The 22,380-nt window shown below is 48.1% G+C and overlaps 1 protein-coding gene across 2 annotated transcripts in view; it reads left to right on the plus strand.

Annotated features, from left to right (window-relative positions):
• PCSK6 (proprotein convertase subtilisin/kexin type 6) overlaps nt 1–22,380 on the plus strand; it is a 169,898-nt gene that overhangs the window by 126,432 nt on the left and 21,086 nt on the right. For both annotated transcript variants that reach the window (XM_070775279.1, XM_070775280.1), the window contains exons 12-13: nt 1,303–1,491; nt 4,286–4,422. In XM_070775279.1, the coding sequence (XP_070631380.1) occupies nt 1,303–1,491; nt 4,286–4,422 (326 nt within the window). The remainder of the gene's footprint in view (nt 1–1,302; nt 1,492–4,285; nt 4,423–22,380) is intronic.

Consider the following 22,380-nt stretch of genomic DNA (forward strand, 5'->3'; position numbering starts at 1 on the left):
ATGCAGGAGGTAGGAATAGTTTACCTGAAGATGAGTGAATGCCCGTGGGGCTGGGCGGGGCTGCTGACCACCAAACACTGACAGTAAAACCTAGGAAAAGCACTGGGAGAAGTAAGCATCTCTGTCAGTTTACAACGTATACAAGTCATGTTTTCAAATATTTAGAGAGTCTCCAGAGGAATTACATCACTGTTTATAAGTGTTTTGATTGTTTTTTATGACTCAGGCCCTGTTGAGCCAAGCGATTTAATTCCGGAGACACTGAGCCCACACGGGAGCTCCCTCTGGGGGAAGCCCCCTCCCCAGAGGGAAGTCGGGCATAGTGGAAACAGCGCTCCCCGCAGTAGACTGAGTGCTGGCCCAGCGTCGCAGAGTTACTCCTGTGCTGCTGGGCAGAGCGTGGCCTTTCTTAAGCTCACAGGCCGTCAGAGTGAGCTGTGCAGGTGCAGCACTGGCGGGTGGCCTGGCCCGGCTCTGCAGCAGTGTTAGGGGAAGGCTTGTCTGCTCCATCTGGGGAGTCCTGAGGGATCAGGGTATGGTGCCTATCCCCAGAGACCACCCCAGATGGTAAACACCCTTGGGTTTGTTCAGAGCACAAACTCCCTTGTGGGGTGGGGGGGCGGCCAGCGTTCCATCAGGACCGTCCAGAGCAGACTTCCTGTCCAGCCTCCATGAAGAGTCCTCTGGTCCAGTCACCGTGACCTCCACCAGTGACCCCAGGTCCCTTGTCCCTCTCCTACTTCCTGGCTTCTTGAATGTGATTGTGGGTCCATGTAGACATCTGTGTCGGACAAGGTGGCTCAGGTGGACGCAGAGGACTCGGAGCCTCACATGTGTCCATGTGTCCCAGCTCTGCCCCTCCACAGCTCTGTGACCTCTCTGGGTTAAATGGGTCGGTCCTTGTCAGTATGCAGGCCAGGGGCCAGTGCCCGGCATGTAGTCAGCTCAGAAAGTGTTTGCTGTTGTTAGCATTCGGCATCATGACCTGTATCCTCAAGGCCAGTCTTTGAGACAGAGTGATGGGGTTTTAAAGCCTCTCATACCCCAGGATGCTCAGGAGACTAGCTGGCCACACTGAGGGGGCCGAATTCTGGGTGTGCAGGCTGAGTCTGCGCAGGAAGACACTAAGTCTCTCTGAGCAAATCCCAGAATGATCAACCCTTTCAGGGCAGGTGATGTGACTCTGACAAGCGTGTCTAAGAGGGAGACACAAGGGGCTTTGGCTGGGAGGCCTGTCCTGTCCCCTGGTGCACAACTTAGGGGTTTGGAGCCCCACACTAAGCCCACCCCCACCCCTGGCAGGAGCATCCCGGTGGTGCAGACGCTGTGGACCACCGCCCTGACCACTGCCTGTGCCGACCACTCAGACCAGCACGTGGGCTTCCTGGAGCACGTGGTGGCCCGCATCTCTATCTCCCACCCGCGCCGTGGCGACCTGCAGATCCACCTGACATCCCCCTCTGGGACCAGGTCTCAGCTGCTGGCGAAGAGGTGAGTCCAGGTGGGCAGGGGCCGGGGGCTAGGGGATGGGGTCCAGAGGGGTGGCTGGGTGAGAGGTAGGTAGGGGCTGGGCGCAGCTCAGTGTCACAGGACTCTGCAAGGTGCCAGCATATTGGGGGCTCTGGAGACACACACATGCAGCCCCCCAAACCTGAGAAATAGCCTCCTGCAGCCTAGCCTTCAGACATCCAGAACCTTTTCCACTTTTTCTATCACTACGGGCAGTGGTAGAGGCCGTGGCTGTCTGGTGGAGAGATGCGTGGCCCTGCTGGGCTCCCCCTCGTAGCACAAGGGTGACAGTGGTGTCTCCCCTCTGGAGGGGGCCTGGGCCACCTTCTGCACTTGGGGACTGGTGTGGGCACAAGCATTTGAGGATGCCAGCCAGCAAGCTGCAGCTTTGTGCTATTTTGCAACCAGAGTTGTTGTTAGAACTTTTAGACGTTTCCTTTAAAAATCCACAAGTCTAGTCTTCTTGAGAAATTGGAATCTGTCCAATTTTGTCCAGGCTTGCATGCTATGGGCAGACACTCACTAGAGCGGTCAGCGCCTGTCTCTGCGTCAGCTGAGGCTGGACGGGGCTGCTCATCTCCCGGCCCTCTTGAGGTCACTTCTTGGGCATGGGCTGTGGGACCGAGAGACCAGAGCTTGCAGCCTGCTCCTCCATGGGCCAGCAGGCGCGGGGGGCTGCTACTGCTTCTTGGCTCTCGAGGCGTCCTGAGGTTCCTCCATCTCAGCTAGCAGAGTTATGAGGACTAGATGTGATGACCCAATGGAAGTGTTGGCCTATGCTCTGTGCTCCTCCCCTCCTGACTCCCACTCCTTGCTCAGGCCCAGGGTGGGAACCCCAAAATGAGAGGGCTATGAACCTGGACTCACCTGGTTCCTAGCTGCCCATGCCCTGGGTCACACTGAGCCCAGGCTGTCATCTGAGTCTTGGGAGTTGGGTCTTTCCAGGGCAGGCTGTCGGAGAAGGCAATGGCACCCCAAAATCCCATGGACGGAGGAGCCTGGTAGGCTACAGTCCATGGGGTCGCTAGAGTCGGACACGACTGAGCGACTTCACTTTCACTTTTCACTTTCATGCATTGGAGAAGGCAATGGCAACCCACTCCAGTGTTCTTGCCTGGAGAATCCCAGGGACGGGGGAGCCTGGTGGACTTCCGTCTATGGGGTCGCACAGAGTCGGACACAACTGAAGCGACGCAGCAGCAGCAGCAGGGCAGGCTGTGGGATTACAGCAGGAGTCTTTGTTTCAGGATCCAGTCACTTTTTGACCTCTCAGCTAAGATCAAGTGTGGGATCAATCACCTACTTTATTTTTGATCTTGCTTAATTCAGCGGCTTTTTCGGGTTTCTAGGTTTCTTTTTGCTTTGAGTAAGCGGATATCTTATGTCCCTCAGTCCCAGAAAGAGCTTGTCTTTATTCCACATTCATTGGGGGTAATATGTGAAGATCAGCCTTGACCTTGGTGGTTTCTTAGAAGAAAGTATCAAGTTTTCCCCTCCCCGCACTGTTTGTGTAGAGCATGCTCCCTTTGTAAACATTTCTGGACGGTGGACGTTTAGAGAATCCCCAACTGGGAATTGAGTCTGACATCATATGAAACATCTGAGTTTCTGATGAACAGTAAAGAGCCCCTACACATTAGAGGTAGAGATAGACAGGTTGTGAAGGAAGAGTGAGATGAGGAGCCTGGAAACCTTTCTTCTCGGGGTCTGAGGGCTGGAGATAGAAGATGCCCATGAGCTGCTCCCTGTTTCTGCCTGAAGCAAGCTTGAGAAAGTGGACCCAGGCCGGAGGTCCAGCAGGAAGGCCCAAGGGGATCGGGCAGCTGTGGGGACCTGGAGCAGTGAGGCCAGTGCTCAGGGGTGTCTCATCTCCCCACGTGCAGCTGTGGGGACCTGGAGGGGTGAGGCCAGTGCTCAGGGTGTCTCATCTCCCCACGTGCAGCTGTGGGGACCTGGAGGGGTGAGGCCAGTGTTCAGGGTGTCTCATCTCCCCACATGCAGCTGTGGGGACCTGGAGGGGTGAGGCCAGTGCTCAGGGGTGTCTCATCTCCCCACGTGCAGCTGTGGGGACCTGGAGGGGTGAGGCCAGTGTTCAGGGTGTCTCATCTCCCCACATGCAGCTGTGGGGACCTGGAGGGGTAAGGCCAGTGCTCATGGTGTCTCCTCTCCCCACGTGCACCTGAGGGGACCTGCTAAGCCCTGGGGCCCAAGCGAGGGTATGTTCTCCCTGGGGCTGAGCAGTGGTTCACGTTCCTCATTCCTATCTTCTGGAGAACAATGCTGCTGTCAGACAACTTGAGCGTTTCCTTCACTCCACAAGACGGCATTTCGGAAGGGCCTTCTCCGTGACACCCTTGCGGCTTTGCAGGAAGGAATGATGTGGCCCTGCTGCCATCACTTTCCAGTGTCCAGGAACTGGGGTCACAGCTCTGTGGAACCCTCCTGGGGTGGAGCATAGGGGCGCTTGATGGTGATGGAGAGAACCCAGGACAGGAGAGGATATTTCAGTTCTGCCAGTCACTGGAGAGGGGCTTGCAGCAGATCCCTGGGCCTGAGTCTTCATGTGAGAGCTAGGATGGGGGAGGAGCCCACCACTGATGGAGCCCCATCTCATGCTGGGCGCCACCTGTGCCACTTGGCTGCCTTCCTCAGTGAGCGTTTGGGGACCCGCCGAGGTTGAGGGTGCAGGCACCTTGCCGGGTGGTGCTGCACAGCCAGGGTCTACCCACCATCCCTTCTGGGCCCCTCTGGACTGACCCCGCAACTCCGATTGCAGACTGCTGGATCATTCCAATGAAGGCTTTACAAACTGGGAGTTCATGACTGTGCACTGCTGGGGAGAGAAGGCCGAGGGGGAATGGACGCTGGAAATCCAAGACATGCCATCCCAGGTTCGCAACCGGGAGAAGCAAGGTCAGTGGCTCCTGGGATGGTCCCAGCACTTCCTGTGTTTCAGCCCTGTGGTTAGCCCTAGACTTGACTCAGCCACAGTACCTCAACCACTCTTTGCTTTTTCTTAGAGGTAAAGTTTACATAATATAAATTTCACAGCTTTAATCATTTTTAAGTGTACAGTTTAATGGATTTCAGTACATTCATGGTATTGTGCAGCTATCACAACATCTAATTCCAGAACTTGGTCATCATCCCATGTAGGAGTCCCTACATGTTCAACAGTCACCCCACTCCCCACACCTTGCAACCCTAGCAGCGCCTAACCTATGTTCTATGTCTGGACTTGCCGCTTTGGGACATTTCATATAAAGGGAATCACAGTGTTGGTGACCTTTTCTCACTGGCTTCTTCTGTGTAGCATCATGTTTCAGGGTTCATCAGTATTATAGCCAGCGTCAACACTTCATTCCTTATTACAACTAACTACTCTCCCGTTGTATTGATGAACTGCATTTTGCTTATTCATTCATCACTTGATGGACAACTGGGGGTTTTTTCTCTCTTCATAACTACTAATAATATTATGAATATCCATGTACAAGTTTTTGTGTGGACGTGTGTTTTTAGTTCTCTGGGCTATGTACCTAGGAGTGGGATTCCTGGGCCATATGGTAAATCTGTATTTAACTTTTTGAGGAATTGCTGGGAAATTTGACAGTGGCCAGACAGTGGCCAGACAGTGCCTGTCATCAAGATAGGAGGATTTTAAGTTCCCTACCAGCACCCTCTTTTGTTATAACCATCCTAGTGAGTGAAAAGTAGCGTCTCACTGTGGTTTTGATTTGCATTTCCCTAATGATTAGTGATGTAGAGCATGTTTTCATGTGCTTATTGGCCACTTTATCCCTTCTTTGGGGGAAATGTCTGTTCAAGTCATTTGTCTACCTTTAAACTGGCTTGTTTGTCTTCTATCATCAAATTAGAGGAACTCTAAATATTCTGGACACTAGACCCTTACCGAGGAGAAGGCAATGGCAACCCATTCCAGTACTCTTGCCTGGAAAAATCCCATGGACGGAGGAGCCTGGTGGGCTGCAGTCCATGGGGTCGCTTCCAGTCGGGCACGACTGAGCGACTTCACTTTCACTTTTCACTTTCCTGCATTGGGGAAGGAAATGGCAGTCCACTCCAGTGTTCTTGCCTGGAGAATCCCAGGGATGGAGGAGCCTGGTGGGCTTCCGTCTATGGGGTCGCACAGAGTCAGACACGACTGAAGCGACTTAGCAGCAGCAGCAGCCCCTTACCGAACAATGAGATTTGCAAACCTTTTTCCCCAGTATGTGGGTGGTTTACTTTATTAATAGTACCCTTTGATGCAGCCATTTTTTATTTTGAGGAAATTCAATTTATTTTTTCTAGTTTTCCTTCACTTTTAATATCATGTTGAAACTACTGCCTAACCTGAGATAACGAAGCTTGAAAACTGTTTTCTTCCAGGAGTTTTATAGTTTTAGCTCCTTGGTTTAGGACTTGGGTCTGGTTTTAGTCACTTTTTGTGTGTAGTGTGAGGTGAGAGTCCAAGTTCCTTTTTTTTGTGTATGGAGGTCCTGTTAGCCCAGCACCATTTTTTGGAAAGACTGTCCTTCCTCAGAGCAGTGTAAACACCTGCCTTCTAGCTCTGGACTTGTCTGACCTGCTGGACGTGGGGGACGGGGACACCCCCCTCAGTGTCCAGAGCGTCTGCCCAACCCTGCAGTGGCCCCTGGGGCGGGTTCATGTGTGTGAGCTCCACCTGTAGAGACACCACTCTTGAGGTGGCCTTTGTGGGAACAGGGTGTCCAGTGAGTGTTGACAAGCCACACACCCTGCTCCCCGTGCAGGACAGGAACAGGCCCCCCAGTCTGCCTTCCAGGTAGAGCTAGCATTGGTTCCACTGGCTCTCTGCACATAGAGGGGCCAGGAGGGGAAGAGTGAGGGCCAGGTCCTAAACCATGCAGGTCAGCGTCGTGGGGCCCCAGACAGTGACCTAGGACAACCAGGGGCTCCCCCGATGCTGACCCCAAAGCCCAGGAGAAACTCGGGCCTATGAGCCACCTCGAGGATGTGGTCGGTGCTGGGCATGCCATCAGGTCAGGGTGGCCCCTGGGCACCGGGTCTCCACTGGCCTCAGGGCCAGGAATGCAGCAGCAGCACAGAGCCACCCTGTCAGAATTTTTGGCCAGTCCTTCCTCTCCTGTAATCCCTAGAGCCAGTGCGTGGGGCACAAGACTGTGGGGCAGTACTGTGCATTTCAGTCCCCTCCATCCTCTGCATCTTAATTGCTTAAGAAAGAAAACAACCAATTAACTTCAGGGCTGTGCTGGATGACAACACTCCACGAGTGGGACCAGACCCGGGGCTGGTTGAGTAAACAAGTCCTCAGATGACTCCCTTTCTCAAACAGTGCTCACCTCCTGTCATTCTCAGCCTGGTATGTGTCGTGTTTTTAAACTTTTTTTCTTTCACCTGAGGAGGAGATTGTTTTCCTCCTCAGTTCCTAGGCCAAAGAAACGGTGCGTCTTCTCCCAGGGTCATTCCCTCTGCAGGCCAGGTTAGGAGTGCAATCGAGTACAAACCCCACTCACAGCTGGGTTGCCTCTGCCCTTGGCACTTCAGTTGATCCCCGTTCAGCACACCCTTATCAGTACCGACCCAGAGGTTTCCTTCATTATCCCTGTGGCCAGTCTTCACATATCTGGCTTTAGGATGTTTGTGGTTGGGTTTTTTTGCTTTTAAGTGTTGCAATTAGGAGATAAAAATCAAATGAAATAACAAAGGCTAATGGATGCCTGGAACCTGGAGCTTCACTGTGCACCAGGGTCGGGGCTCCATTCTTCTCCCCGGCCTGAGGCTCCAGGGGATACTTGACTTCTGAGACCTCACTATGACCCACAGTTGTGGACTTGGCCCTGTATTTTTTTAACTCACCGGAGCTCTTGAAACACAAAAGGCACTTAGAATAGATGGTTATCAATCTTTAAGAGTTTTTCTATATACTCTCTGCCTGGCTTCAGTATCATTGATAAATCCATTCTTAACAAATCTACCATTTTAACACACTCACAGCAAATATCACCTTGAAACTAAGGGATGGAGGGTTGCTCAACTGAATGATTATGAAGTTTTCTGAAAGAATAGACTAGGGAAAAAAATTCTGAAAGATTAAATGCAGATATTTAAACGTTTTCAAATTATAATAATTAAAAAGCTGTGGCACTCGTTATTAGATAAACGCAAATCAAAACTACACTGAGGTATCCCCTCTCACCAGTCAGAATGGCCATCATCAAAAAATTGACAATGAATGCTGGAGAGGAGATAGAAAGAAGGGAACTCTCCTGCACAGTTGGTGGGAATGAGAATTGATACAACCACTATGAAGAACAGCATGGAGATTTCTTTTAAAACTAAGAATAAAACTACCATATGATGGAGCAATCCCACCACTGGGCATACAACCCTAAGAAAATCATAATCAAAAAAGACACATATACTCCAGTGTTCATTGCAGCACTATTTACAATAGCTAGGACATGGAAGTAATCTACATGTCTATCGACAGATGGATGGATAAATTAGTTGTGGTACATATACACAGTGAAATATTACTCAGCCATAAAAAGGAATGCCTTTGAGTCAGTTCTAATGAGGTAGATGAACCTTGAGCCTGTTAAGAGTGAAGAAAATCAAATATCATATATTAACGCATATGTATGGAATCTAAAAGGTACTGATGAACCTGTTTGCAGGCCAGCAATAGAGATGCAGACAGAACAGACTTGTGGACACAACAGAGGAAGGAGTGGGAGGGACAAATTGAGAGAGTACGATTGAAACATATATACTGCCATATGTAAACAGATAGCCAGTGGGAAGCTGCTATATAGCACAGGGAGCTCAGCTCAGTGCTCTGTGATGACCTAGAGGGGTGGGATGGGGTGGGAGGTGGGAGGGCACTTCAGGAGGGAGGGGACATAGGTACACTTACGACTGATTCATGTTGTTGTATGGCAGAAGCCAACACAGTATTGTAATGCAGTTATCCTCCAATTAAAAATAAAATTTTTAAAAACTGTGGCATTGGTGCCAAAATAGACAGATGAGGCAAGGGGACCACAGCCGAGCCATGTAGACACACTGAGTGCAGTGTTTCTAACTGGTGGGGCAAAAACAAAGTGTTGGATAAAAGCTATTGACAGTTGGTGCACCATTTGGAAAGGAAATCATCTTGGTGGATTTATACACATACAAGTAGAAACGTCTGGCAAAAGATACCATAATATTAAAATCAGAAAAATATTTACAAAATATTCTGGATAAACTCAAATAATTCACAGATGGCCTTTTTCACTTCTCTGTAGCCCAAGGACTGCACACTGTTTCTGCGAGGGGCTTTCTGGTCTCTGTGCCAGCAACTCAGTTCTGCCGTTTGAGTGCAAAAACAGCCACAGGAAATACACAAATGAAGACCATACTTGTCCTAACAGAACTTTACAAAAGCAGATGGGATATACCTCCTGCCTTGTTCTTTTTTCTCAGGATGTTTTGGTAGTTCTGGGTCTTCACCAGTTCCATATACATTTTAGGATTATTTGTTCTAGTTCTGTGAAAAATATCATGGGTAATTTGATAGGGATCGCATTCAATTTGTAGATTGCTTTGGGTAGCATGGCCATTTTAATGTTGTTAACTCTTCCAATCCAAGAGCATGGGATATCTTTCCATTTCTTTGAATCATCTTCCATTTCCTTTATTAATGTTTATAGTTCTCAGCATGTAATTCCTTCACCTTCTTGGTCAGGTTTAGTCCCAAGTATTTTATTTTATTTTTTGATGTGATTTTGAAAGGAATTGTTTTATTTTTACATTTCCTCTCAATATTTTATTGTTAGTGTAAAGAAATGCGACCAATTTCTGTATGCTAACACTGCAATTCTACTACCTCACTGAACCCGTTTATCAGTTTTGATAGTTTTTGGATTTACTAAACTGAACCTTCAGGGTTTTCTATACATAGTTCCATGTCATCTGCATGTAATGGCAGATTTACCTCATTATGTCAAGGACTTGCTGTGAGAATGAGCAGACTCTAAGGGGGGGTGCGCTCAATTACAACCAGGACTCAGACCTTACAAACTGCTCTGCCTACCCACCCACACCCCAACTCCTTGTTATTCCAGTAGCCAGCCCCTCTGAGCAGAGCCTTGACTCTGCCCCAAGGACCAGACTTCACAATCAGGAGCTCTTATTTCAGTAGTTCATTTCTTTAATTCTCCACTTAGAGGGGTAAAAGTCTAATCACCATTGGTTTAATTGCTTATTTAATAAATCAAACTACATTTTTTTTTTTTTACTAAATCTTGCTCATCAGTAAACAGTCATCATTTGAGTTCTCAATATGCTAAAAATTGATTTTTCCAAGGAAGATAATTAAACAGTATTTGGTATAAAAAATTCCTATACATAGGCAGGAAGACACCTTCTTCATGTCTAACATCTCAACTCCCATGGTTAGATGACTGCAGACAGACAGTATATAATATTAATGTTTTTTATATTAATATAACCTAATATTAATATATAAATAATCACTAAGAAGTCTAGCAATCTCACAGATTGCTAAGAAAGATGCAAAGCTTCCCACTAGAAAAATAGGCAGAGAGCTTAAAAAAGCAATTCATAAGAAAAGTGACAACCAGTCAACAAAAGCTGTTTCCCTGGTGGCTCAGGGGTAAAGAATCTACCTGCAATGTAGGAGACCTGGGTTTGATCCCTAAGTCAGGAAGATCCCCTGGAGAAGGGCATGGCAACCCACTCCAGTCTTCTTGCCTGGATAATCTCATGGACAGAGGAGCCTGGCAGGCTGTAGTCCATGGGGTTGCAAAGAGTTGAACACAACTGAGCAACTAACACTTACTTAATCTTTGCAGTAATAAAAGAAAATATAAATTAAAACAGAGATGGACAGTTAAATACAGTAAGTCCCCTCCATATGAACAAGTGCCACTCTGAGAGTCCCATTGTAAGTCCAATTTGTTCCTGAGTCCAACAAAGTGAGCCCAGGTGTCCAACTAACATATGCGGCTATATAGTACCACACTGTGGTAGCTGTATAATACTTTTCACACAAATACCACATAAAAAACAAACACGAAAAAGAGAAAACAGTTTTAATCTTATAGCACAGTACCCTGAAAAGTACATTAGTACCAGCTGCATCACCGCTGCTTTTACACTTGCTTCTAGACATCCTGAGTTTGAAATAAAGTCACAGTCTATGCAGGATTGTACAGTAAAGTACACCTGAGCACAACCACGTGTAGAGGGCACGCTCATGTGATAGTGTACACCAGACACGTGAACTAACTCTCAAGAGTGGACTTGTGAACACACGTTCACATATTTGAAAGCCTACAACTTGAAGGTTCGCACGTAGGGTTTACTGTATCAGAGTAGCGAGCGAGTGGAAGTTACCAAGTGTGCCTGGCGTTCCACACTTGGGGCCACGGTGTGATTTGGTGCAAAGAGCCTGAACGCAGATGTCAAGAGGCCTGGGTCCCAGTTCCAGTTCCACAGAGTACAGCCTGGGGGACCCTGTGAGTGACAGGAACTCCGTTGTGCCTGTTTGGGCACCTGATGGGTGTGAGTGTTTCCAGCATGACGTGGCACACCGTGGGTTCCCCTGGACGCTCGGCCGCTTTTCACCTTGTCCCACAAGTGCACATGCTGACCGCAGCCTTTGGGAACTGGCCCACGTGCCCCTGGGGAGGCTTCTACCCAGAGGACACAGGTGGAGACCTGCCTGGTGCCTGTGGGGAGAGTTAACCTGCCTGTGAGAGTAGAGAGCTGGGGGGCTTGGGAACACCAGAATCTGGGGTGGGGTGGGGTGGGGTGTGGGTAGTGCCAAGGCCCTGCTCGCTAGGTTACCATCCAGTCCATTCTTTCAAGCTTGCAGCTCAGCAGATCCATTCCATATCCGTTCTTCTTCTTAAGCAACATTTTTTTCATACAAAAGAAGCAAAAATTTGCTCACAGCTTGATTCTGAAACTGCTGGGAAGACATAACCCACAGCTTGCCTTCCCAGCTCTGAGTGACTGTATGAGCTTGGGGTGTGCTGGGGCTGAGCCTTGAGCAAAGGTCCTACATTTCTTGGCTTTCTCTGGAGCCCACCCAGCACACCAACTCCACCAGCTCACTTCCTTGGAATCCCAGCTTTGAGTTTCTCCTTTCCCTAAACCTGAAAGTCGGAGCCAGGGCGCGATCAAAGAGACCCAGCCGTGTTTGGTTGGTGTGTTTGCCAAGTCATGCGGAATAAAGCTGCAGGGCTGGGTAAGTTATGCAGCTGGAACCTGCTCCATGCTCACGCTGACCTAATGGAGAAGAGGCAGAGTCTGTGAGGAGGCAGGGGTGAGAGGGAACCCGGGCCTGCAGACCCCAGAACCCTGCTGCCTTCAGGCCCAAGGACTCTGTGTGCGGTGAGCGTGGAGCAGAGTGTCTGCGGGTGTAACCTGATCCTGGAAGCTCCCAGTCCCCTGCCCTGTGGTGTCGGGGGATCATGGCCCCTGTGTTGCAGGCCGGGGAGGTTCCAGGTCATGATGGTGCAGATGGTGAGCGGAGATGTCCGCAGTGGGCATCCCTGGACCTGTCGTGTGTTTCTTTTCTTTGTCAAGCTCAGTGATTCTTTGGCCTGCTGTTCTGTCTGCCTTACCAAGCTGTGGTGCTCTCTCATTTTTAAGGAAATTGCAAGTCTTTTTTTTTTTAAGATTTAAAAAGAATCTTTATTTGGCTGCCCCTGGTCTTAGTTGTGGCATGTGGAATCTTTAGTTGTGGCATGTGGGATCCAGTTCGCTGACCAGGGATCTAAACAGCACACCCTCCACTGGGAGCATGGAGTCTTAGCCATGGGGCCACCAGGCACATCCCTGTGGCGTTCCCTTGGATAGAAAGGAAGGGACCAAAGAAAGCCCAGGGAAGTCGTTCTTTCTGGACTTTACGCTTTGCTCTGTCCATCTCGCACCACACCCTCTGTGTCCTCCCAGGTTTGCTCAGCCCGGCTGCCTAGGGACCTTGCTTCTGGCCCAGTGGGGAGGTCCTGCCCTATGTCAGCTCCCTGGGTCTCCTGGAAGCTGAAGGTGTGTCTGGCGGACAGCTGCCCTGTCGTACAGGTTGTTGAGCTGGTCCTCGTGGAGAGGGGGAGAGGGGGCCAGTCAGGCTCAAGAGGACATGGGAAGGCTGCTGCTTTCTCTCCACCTCCAGGTCATGTGTAAATCCCAGCTTTCCAGTGGCAACTGAAAAAATGCACACCTGGTGAGTTGAGAGTTAGGTTTTATTCAGTGGACACACTGAGGGCTAAAGCCTGAGGAACTGCCTCTCAGATAGCTCTGAGGGACACCTCCAAAGAGGCAAGCAGGGAGCCAGGGCATTTTAGAGCTTTTGCAACAAAATCCAGGTAGTCCAAATATCAAAAAATTAGTATTAATTCAAGAAAACCAGTCATTTCAAGTTAAGGAACTTGGCGTGTTTTTGTGTGTGGGAAGAGACAGGCCCTGGGCTCCCTGAAGGTGCTCCTCTGACACAGGCGCCCACCAGCCGAGGCCAGCGCCCTGCTCCTCTTCATCCTGCAGCCCTCCAGGGTGCATGCTTGTGTGGGAGGGTGGGGGCGCTGCAGCAGCTGAGGGCGCCATGGGCAACTGTTCTCTCCATCCTGAGCTCCTGCAGCGCTCTGGTCCAGCTGACTCCATGGTGGCAGCATCCTTTGTTTACTAATACGGAGGTGAGGTCTTAGTTCACGCCAGCACCTAGCTACCTGGAGGGGCAGGTAACATACCTGGAGTGCACCAGAGGTTTGCCCAGGGAGAGGGCGCACACCCTTCCCAGCCCTACAAGGCCCATGGGGAGGAGCTCCTCAGCCTAGAACCTGCAACTTTGCAGGGAACACACAGCCAGCTCGGTATCTGTTGCCCCCTGCCTGCCCAGCCTCCCGTACCCCCGTGATTGCCTCTCCCGGTAAAGCCCCAGCCCATAGACTTTGCCACAGACTCTGGCTTTCTAGAGAACATGGCCTCAGCACAAGGTCATTGGCAGATTGGGTGTGTGCTCCAGTGGTCCCTGTGAAGTGCTGGGAGGGTGGTCATCATGGGCATCCTCAGGACTGGTCTAGTGTGATGCCTGTGCGCTGAGATAGAGTGGAATGCTCTCTCTCCTCTCCAGCACCTGCAATGCGGCTAACATGCAGTTGTTGGATGGGGGAGTGAGTGAAGGTGCCTGTGGCTGTAAACCTTGTTTAAATCAAAAGCCCATATAATTTGAATCATCTGTTTTAAGCCATGCATACTCATCTGTTCATTTCAGTCGCTCAGTCACAGTCGTATCTGACTCTTTGTGACCCCATGGCTTCCCTGTCCTTCACCAACTCCTGGAGCTTGCTCAAACTCATGTCCATCGAGTCAGTGATGCCATCCAACCATCTCATCCTCTGTCGTTCCCTTCTCCTCCTGCCTTCAATCTTTCCTAGCATCAGAGTCTTCTCCAGTGAGTCAGTTTTTTGCATCAGGTGGCCAAAGTATTAGAGCTTGAGCTTCAGCATCCGTCCTTCCAATGAAGATTCAGGACTAATTTCCTTTAGGATTGGCTGGTTTGATCTCCTTGCAGTCCAAAGGCCCCTCAAGAGTCTTCTCTAGCACCACAGTTCAAAAGCACCAATGATTCAGCATTCAGCTATCTTTATGGTCCAATTCTCACATCTGTACATGACTACTGGAAAAACCATAGCTTTGACTAGATGGACATTTGTCAGCAAAGTAGTATTTCTGCTTTTTGCTATGCTGTCTAGGTTGGTCATAGTATTTCTTCCAAGGAGCAAGCGTCTTTTAATTTCATGGCTGCAGTCACCATCTGCAGTGATTTTGGAGCCCAAGAAAATAAAGTCTGACACTGTTTCCATTGTTTCCCCATCTATTTGCAATGCAGTGATAGGACCGGATGCCATGATCTTCAGTTTTTGAATGTTGAGTTTTAAGCCAGCTTTTTCAGTCTCCTCTTCACTTTCTGCCATAAGGGTGGTATCATCTGCATATCTGAGGTTATACTTATAACCCATATAATAATCAGTTAAAAGAGGAAGAAATTAGTCTCTCCCATGTGACTGTTCTTTCCCTTTTTTCATCATAAAAAGTTCCATGGTTTCTTGATTTCAGTTCAGTAACTTTCATACGTTTCTTTCTTACTGAGAGCATAGCTGTTCTCACTCTCTTGTTGGTTTTATTGACTGTTGAATTGACATCTGCTTTGAGCTAATCTTCACTTCGAGAAGAAGAATGGAGCTTTTGCAATCTGGGTTTGATGGCCCGATTTATCTTGTACTGGCAGCTAGAAAGAAAGTCAGGTTTCCAGCAATGCCTTCTGTGCTGGCTTCCAGGTTTGTCACTAACATGCCTTTTCTGGGAGATTGCTCCTGCTGCCTGGAGAGAACTCAGCACGTCGGGAGGCCACACACACCGATGTCCAGAAGCCCCACTTTAACCCCATTAGCTTTGAGAGTACTTGGTGGGTCTCAGAGGGTCTCTGCCTCCCTTCAGCTGTTTCAGGGGCCCGTTGTAGACATTGTTCCCCTGAGTCTCCTAGTTCAGGAGGGAGAGGGAGGGCGACACTCTGCTTGTCCAAGTTGTGCAAGCTTGTGCACGTTCTCAAGTCATGGCTTCATTCATCATTCTGTGTCTCCTGGTCTCGGGTGGAACAAAGAGATGAGATTTTTCTTGAATACTTCGTTTTTACAAATAATACACTAGACATTGATGAAAATGAACAATGAAACATATGGGAAGAGGAAGAGCTCTCCTGAAAACCCCATCCCCAGGTTCCCCACCGTCGCATCAGCCACAGAGGTGCTGCCACCCTGGTCAGCATTCTGGCAGCCAGATCCCCTCCCCCCAGCCCCCCACCCTCAAGTGCACTTAATGTTTGAAACACTTAACTTTATCCTTTTTCAGAAACACGTCATGTTCAATATGTCCATATTTCCACTTAGTGTTTTTTGGACTTGACATTTTACAGCGTTTTCTAACCGTGCTGCATGTCTAACTTTGTATTTCCTTTTGTTACTTGCACATCTGTGTAGGCAGCATTTTATATGTATTTTTAGTACCTTGCCAAGTAGAAGTATCATCACTTATTTAGAAAGTTTAGTCACTCAGTCTTGTCCAACCCTTTGCGACCCCACGGACTGTAGCCTACCAGGCTCCTCCGTCCATGGAATTTTCCAGGCAAGAGTACTGGAGTGGGTTGCCATTTCCTTCTCTAGAGGATCTTCCCGACCCAGGGATCGAACCTGGGTCTCCCACATTGTAGGCAGACGCTTTATTGTCTGAGCCACTAGGGAAGTCATTTATTTAAGCATCCCATTATTGTAGGTGCTTCATGTAAAATACAGATGTAATAACCCTTTCTGGGTCATAGCTCCTATAAATATTTTTGTGATCTGTTATTTGACTTAAATAGTCTTAAGACTTATATATAGCCTTAAGATAATCCTAAATTTCTTTTCTAGAGTTTTGCTCATTCTCTTTTTATTCCCACTTTGTGATTTGATTTTCTTCATAGTATGATTTGAGGTTTTGTTATTGTTTTTTTTTTTTAGTATAAGGTAAACATCTTTCATAAATTGCTAATGAATTACCCCCAACAAAGACAAAATTGTAATGTTAGGAGATGTTGTGGGCTTCTGTGTCTGGCACCAGAAAGACCAAGAACAGAACAACTAGCGAAACAACTAGAATACACAAAACAAGCTGTGAAGTCCAGCTGTGTTGATAGTTCCAATTAAGGTAAATAGACAGACTGCTTCATTTAGAAGACAAAGATTGTCAGATTAGATTTTTGAGTGTGTTTGCTATTGCATCTGCCCCACTCTGCCTTGAGGCTGGCTTGTGCAAAGACCCTCTGCCCATGGCTTGTGGTGGAGTTCAGCCAAGAGAACTTCAGCAGGAGAATAGAAGGAGGAAAGTGGTACTTCTGTGTGACCTCCAGCATCCCTTGGGGTCACGCCCTCCCTTCCCCTTGCCTGTAGGCTATAGTACACCTGTGGGCTTAGCACCACTTCTGTTTCTAGCCCTGGGGAACCCCATCATCCCTTGCCTCTGCTCATTGTTGTTAAGCCGCTTCAATCGTGTCCGACTCTGGGACCCCATGGACTATAGCCTGCCAGGCTGCTCTGTCCATGGGATTCTCCAGGCAAGAATACTGAAATGGGTAGCCATTTCCTTCTGCAGGGGATTTTCCCAGCCCTGGGGATCGAACCCACATCTCTTGCGTCTCCTGCATTGGCAGGCAGATTCTTTACCACTGAACCACCTAGGAAGCCATTGGATTATCTGAGTTTAATTATGCTATCTGCTTCATGCTGCGCCTGACTGAGAGAGCTATATGTAAGAACAATATCTAAACTACAAGAAAACTGCAAAGTTAAGAATCAGTGGATGGTAAAAGGTAGCCCAAGAAAATGCTAACCAAAGAAAGCCGATGTAGTTCCGTTAACATTGGAGAAACAAACGTTAAGGTGGAAAGCCTTCCTGAAGCTGGAAGGAGGATCACAGATGTTGATAAAAGATTTGGTTCAGTCCTGATGTGGCCTCGAAATATATAAAGCAAAAATTTGTTAAAACTCCAAAGAGAAAAAGACTAACACACAAGGTGGGAGGTTTAGTGTACCTCAAGTACATTTGATAGGAAAAACAGCAAGTCAGTAGGGAGAGAATTCTGAACATCACAGTTGAAAATTAGGTCCAACCAGTGGACCTACACACAATGACCGAAGAACACACTCGCCTTTCCAGCGCAAGGTGGATTGTTTATGAGAACTGGGCACATCGTGGGCCATTTGGCAAGCTTCAGGCTATTTCCAAGGACTGGTAGTATATAAACCCTGTCCTCTGAGAGTACACGTAAGAAATCAAAACTTAAGAGGTTACTAGAAAAAGCCTATACATTTGATAGTGGAGCAACACTACTAAATGATTCGTGCCAAAGGAAAATACCATAATTTAAAATAGGAGATCGTTGGAACTGGATGATTATAAAAATACTGCCAATCCAAACAGGTAGTGCGGGTTAAATAGAGGTGACAGAGGGAGGCCTAGCCCTGAGTGAAAGAAAAAAAAAGCTGCTCTTCCCCATGCTCTCCCTGTGGATCCGGATTTTACGTGTGACCATCTTCCTTCTGCCTGAAGAGCTGCTTCTCCATTTCTTAGCCTGCTGGCCATGACTCTTCCCTGCTTGGGTTTATCTCAAAATATCTTTATTTCAGCCCATCTTTTGGTTTGTTTTTAAGGATAGGTTTACTTATTGACACGCTGATTTTGACTCTGCTGACAGGAATGAAGGCGAGGGTGCCATGGCTCCACCTATTTCTCAACAGTTATTTTCACTGGATCCTGGGTCAGCCCTGTTTCTTTTTTATTATTTCAGCACTTTAAAAATCGTACATTTTCTTCCCGTCTCCACTGTTTCTGATGCGAAGTGCTTGCATTTACTATGAAAACAAGCATTGTTTACATCTGAGCTAGCTGGCATGCTATGATAACATTTCCGTTCTCGTTTTGTTCTGGCTAGCAAGTTTGCTGAATACGAAATCAATAAACAAAAAGTGTGTTTTCACATTCCAGCATGCAGAACCTCTAACCATTCTTAGTGCCTCACTGATAAATAGAAAAGGACCCCCACACATGTGAGAAGTTTATGCAACATCAAAACAGACACAGACTTTATAGAAAACAAACCCCAGGGGGAAGAAGCAACTCAGGCAGCAAAAGCAAACAAGAGCAGGACCAGAAAATTTCAAGAAAACTGCAGCTGGTGTTGTAAAATAGAAACATGGAGTAGGGAAAAACCCACTTCTTCCTCCCTTCTGTGTTTCTCTCTCTGCCTCTGTTGTTCACTCAGAGGTCTTCACTTCAGGTCCCAAATGTGTGGGGTTTTCCCCAGGACAGGCAATTCTCTGCAGCTTCACCTGGGTGTGCTACAATGTAACTCCCTTCTGGCACCACCTGCCACGGAACAGCATCAGCCCTGCAGACTGAGGGTTCAGTCCCACAAGACTATCTGCCCCCTCTTCCCCACCCCACTGTACTTGGTACACCAGTTGTAAGCCTGGGTTATCACCTGTGCTTTTGACCGACTGCCTGTAGATCTGAAGACCCCCTCCTTGAGTTCAGTTCAGTCAGTTCAGTCACTCAGTAGTGTCCAACTCTTTGTGGCCCTGTGGACTACAGCACACCAGGCTTCCCTGTCCTTCACCAACTCATGAGCTTGCTCAAACTTATGTCCATCGAGTCAGTGATGCCATCCAACCATCTCTTCTCTGTCATCCTCTTCTCCTCCTGCTTTCAATCTTTTCCAGCATCAGGGTCTTTTCCAGTGAGTCAGTTCTTTGCGTCAGGTGGCCAAAGTATTAGAGCTTAAGCTTCAGCATCAGTTCTTCCAGTGAATATTCAGGACTTGGATTTCTTTGGAAGGAATGATGTTAAAGCTGAAACTCCAGTACTTTGGCCACCTCATGCGAAGAGTTGACTCATTGGAAAAGACTCTGATGCTGGGAGGGATTGGGGTCAGGAGGAGAAGGGGACGACAGAGGATGAGATGGCTGGCTGACATCACTGACTCGATGGACATGGGTCTGAGTGAACTCCGGGAGTTGGTGATGGACAGGGAGGCCTGGAGTGCTGTGATTCATGGGGTCACAAAAAGTCGGACACGACTGAGTGACTGAACTGAACTAAACTGAACTGAACTGAATTTCCTTTAGGATTGACTGATTTGATCTCCCTGCAGTCCAAAGGACTCTCAAGAGTCTTATCCAGCAGCACAGTTCAAAAGCATCAATTCTTTGGCACTCAGCCTTCTTTATGGTCCAACTCTCACATCCATACATGACTACTGGAAAAACCATAGCTTTGATTAGACGGACCTTTGTCAGCAAAGTAATGTCTCTGCATTTTAAAATGCTATCTAGGTTTGTCATAGCTTTTCTTCCAAGGAGCAAGCGTCTTTTAATTTCATGGCTGCAGTCACCATCTGCAGTGATTTTGGAGCCCAAGAAAATAAAGTCTGTCACTGTTTCCATTGTTTTCCCATCTATTTGCCATGCAGTGATGGGACTGGATGCCATGATCTTAGTTTTCTGAATGTTGAGTTTTAAGCCAGCTTTTTCACTCTCATCTTTCAGCTTCATCAAGAGGTACTTTAGTTCCTCTTCGCTTTCTGCCATAAGAGTGTGAGGATGGCGGAGATTTAGTAAATTCTTTGTTGTTCATAACTTTGCTTATGGCTGAAGAAAAGCCAGGAATTCAAAAGGATTAGTTCAGAGCCCTTAATCTAACAGAATCTTTCCCCCACATCTAGCTTGTTTGGATTAGCGCTTAATTCAAAATGCTGGAAAAGAAAAGCGATACCATTGGTGGTACTTTCCCATTGGCAAACTCTGCCTTAGTCTTGCCTTAATTCTTGTTCTCTCTTTGAATAGGAATAACCCTGTTTGTTTATTAGGAGCTCAGTTCATTGAGAGGAAATGCACTGAAGACAGTGAATGAAGACAAGGCCATTTGTCGGCAGCCTCGGGCATCAGCTTGGATTGTCCTCTCCTCTCCCAGCAGTGCTGCCCAAGCATTTGAGCAGGCAAATGTGCCCTTCCTTCTTCTAGGGGCTCAGGAATCTGATGAAGAGACAGCCAAGGCATTGGGATCAGGGCATCTTTTAAGAACCCTTTCCTGGAAACTAAGGAGTGAATGGTACTGGTTGGGTTTTTGTAAGCACACCTTGTGCAGATTTGACCAATAAGCAGTACATTCTTGTTAAAAGGTCCTACTGCTCTGGATGAAGGTCCTGTTGAGTGTTGGCTGGCTGGGTCTCTGGTCTAACCCTGGATGGAGTCCTGTGGAGTATGGACTGGGTCTTTGTTGCCCTGGATGCAGTTCTGTGGAGTGTGGACTGGGTCTTTGCTCTAAACCTGGATGGAGTCCTATGGAATGTGGGCTGGGTCTCTGCTCTAAACCTGGATGGAGTCCTATGGAATGTGGGCTGGGTCTCTGCTCTAAACCTGGATGGAGTCCTATGGAGTGTGGGCTGGGTCTCTGCTCTAAACCTGGATGGAGTCCTGTGGAGTGTGGGCTGGGTCTCTGCTATAAACCTGGATGGTGGGTCTTCTGCTTCCTGCTTGGTTTTTCCCTCTGCGTCTCCTCTCCTCACAGCAAGGGCGGACTCTGGGCATGGTAAGAGTGCTGGGAGCTGGCACGGCTATGGGCTAAATCCTCAGGGTTGTTGATGGGTGTGGAGTCGGGGGAGGGGGCGCAGGGACCACCCTGCAGCTAAGAGCACAGAGCTGCACTTCCACATGAGTCACTTTTCTGAATCTCTACCATCGTTAAAGTCATTTCATTCCCCAGGCCGATCTGTGAAGTAGGTGTTGTTAATGTGATCCCACTTCACAGATGAGGACGCTGAAGAACAGGGAGAGTGAGTACTTTGCCTGAGGCCTCACAGCTAGCAGGTGGCCGAATCAGGATTCAAAGCCGGGTCCTTGCTCTGCCAGCCTCGCCTGGCGCCTCCTCCTGTGACCCAGGCTATAGGCTGTCTGTGACTGCAGACATTCGAAAACAACTTCGATGCCTGTCAAGGGCATTGTTAGTAAGTGATGCCACATCTCTCTGAGGCAGTGATGGAAAGATCAGCAGGATGTGTTTTAATGGAAAATCCCAAGTGCAGAATATGCTGCCAGGTGTGTTGATAAAAGGGACGGGGCAGAATATGTATTCATGTTTGCTTGGATAAGAATAAAACACCTCCAGAAGGATGCTCAAGAAACAGGTAGCCGAGTAGCCGTGGACAGAGATGGTGGCTCGGGCAGGCAGGTTGGGGGGACTTCCACTCTGCTCCCTCTGTACTTGTAGATTTTGAGCCTTCACATTTATTTCAGAAATGTAAATCAAAAGCACTGGGCCTCAGCTTTTTCACGTTTGCTTCCTTGACTGTATAACCAGTTTGTTTCTTTGTTGTTGTTCAGTCACTAAGTCATGTTTGACTCTTTTTGACCCCGTGGACTGCAGCGTGCCAGGCTTCCCTGTCCTTCACCATCTCCTGGAGCTTGCTCAAATTCATGTCCAAGGAGTCGGTGATACCATTCAACCATCTCATCCTCTGTCGTCCCCTTCTCCTCCTGCCTTCAATCTTTCCCAGCATCAGGGTCTTTTCCAGTGAGTTGGCTCTTCATGTCAGGTGGCCAGAGTGTTGGAGCTTCAGCTTCAGCATCAGTCCTTCCAATGAATATTCAGGGTTGATTTCCTTTAGGATTAACTGGTTTGATCTCGTTTAAAAAAAAAAATTATTTATTTGGCTGCACCTGGTCTTAGTTGCGGCACACAGGATCTTTAGTTATGGCATATAGGATTTAGTTCCCCGACCAGGGATCAAACCTGGGCCCCCTTCAGGGGGAGCAGAGAGTGTGGAGTCCCTGTTTATAGATTTTTAAACTAAACTTAATGATTTAATATTTATATATATGAAAGGTAATATATGCCATGTTTGTTTGTTTGTTTTTAAATCAAACCATCCACAAGGGAAAACAATAAAAATGAAGTCTCTCTTCCATTCCTGAACCCCAGCCTCCCCTCTCGGCCTCCCTTCCAGGCCTCCCTGCAAGACAGGTCCTCCTGCTGGTTTCTTGGAATTATTTTTCTTGTCAGCTTTATCGAGATATAATTGGCATGTGGCCCTGAGAAGCATAAGGTTACAGCACAATGACTTATGCATAGGGAGAAGTGATTGCTGCAGTCAGTCTCCCTAATGTCCTACCCATCATGTCCTACAGACACACAAGGAAGGAAAGAAGCTGGTTTCTCCTCTTGACAAGAACTCTTAGGAGCTGTTCCCATGGTTTTTTGGTATTGGTT

This window comes from Bos indicus, chromosome 21 (genome assembly GCF_029378745.1).
Source record: "Bos indicus isolate NIAB-ARS_2022 breed Sahiwal x Tharparkar chromosome 21, NIAB-ARS_B.indTharparkar_mat_pri_1.0, whole genome shotgun sequence".
In the NCBI taxonomy this organism is placed as follows: domain Eukaryota; kingdom Metazoa; phylum Chordata; class Mammalia; order Artiodactyla; family Bovidae; genus Bos; species Bos indicus.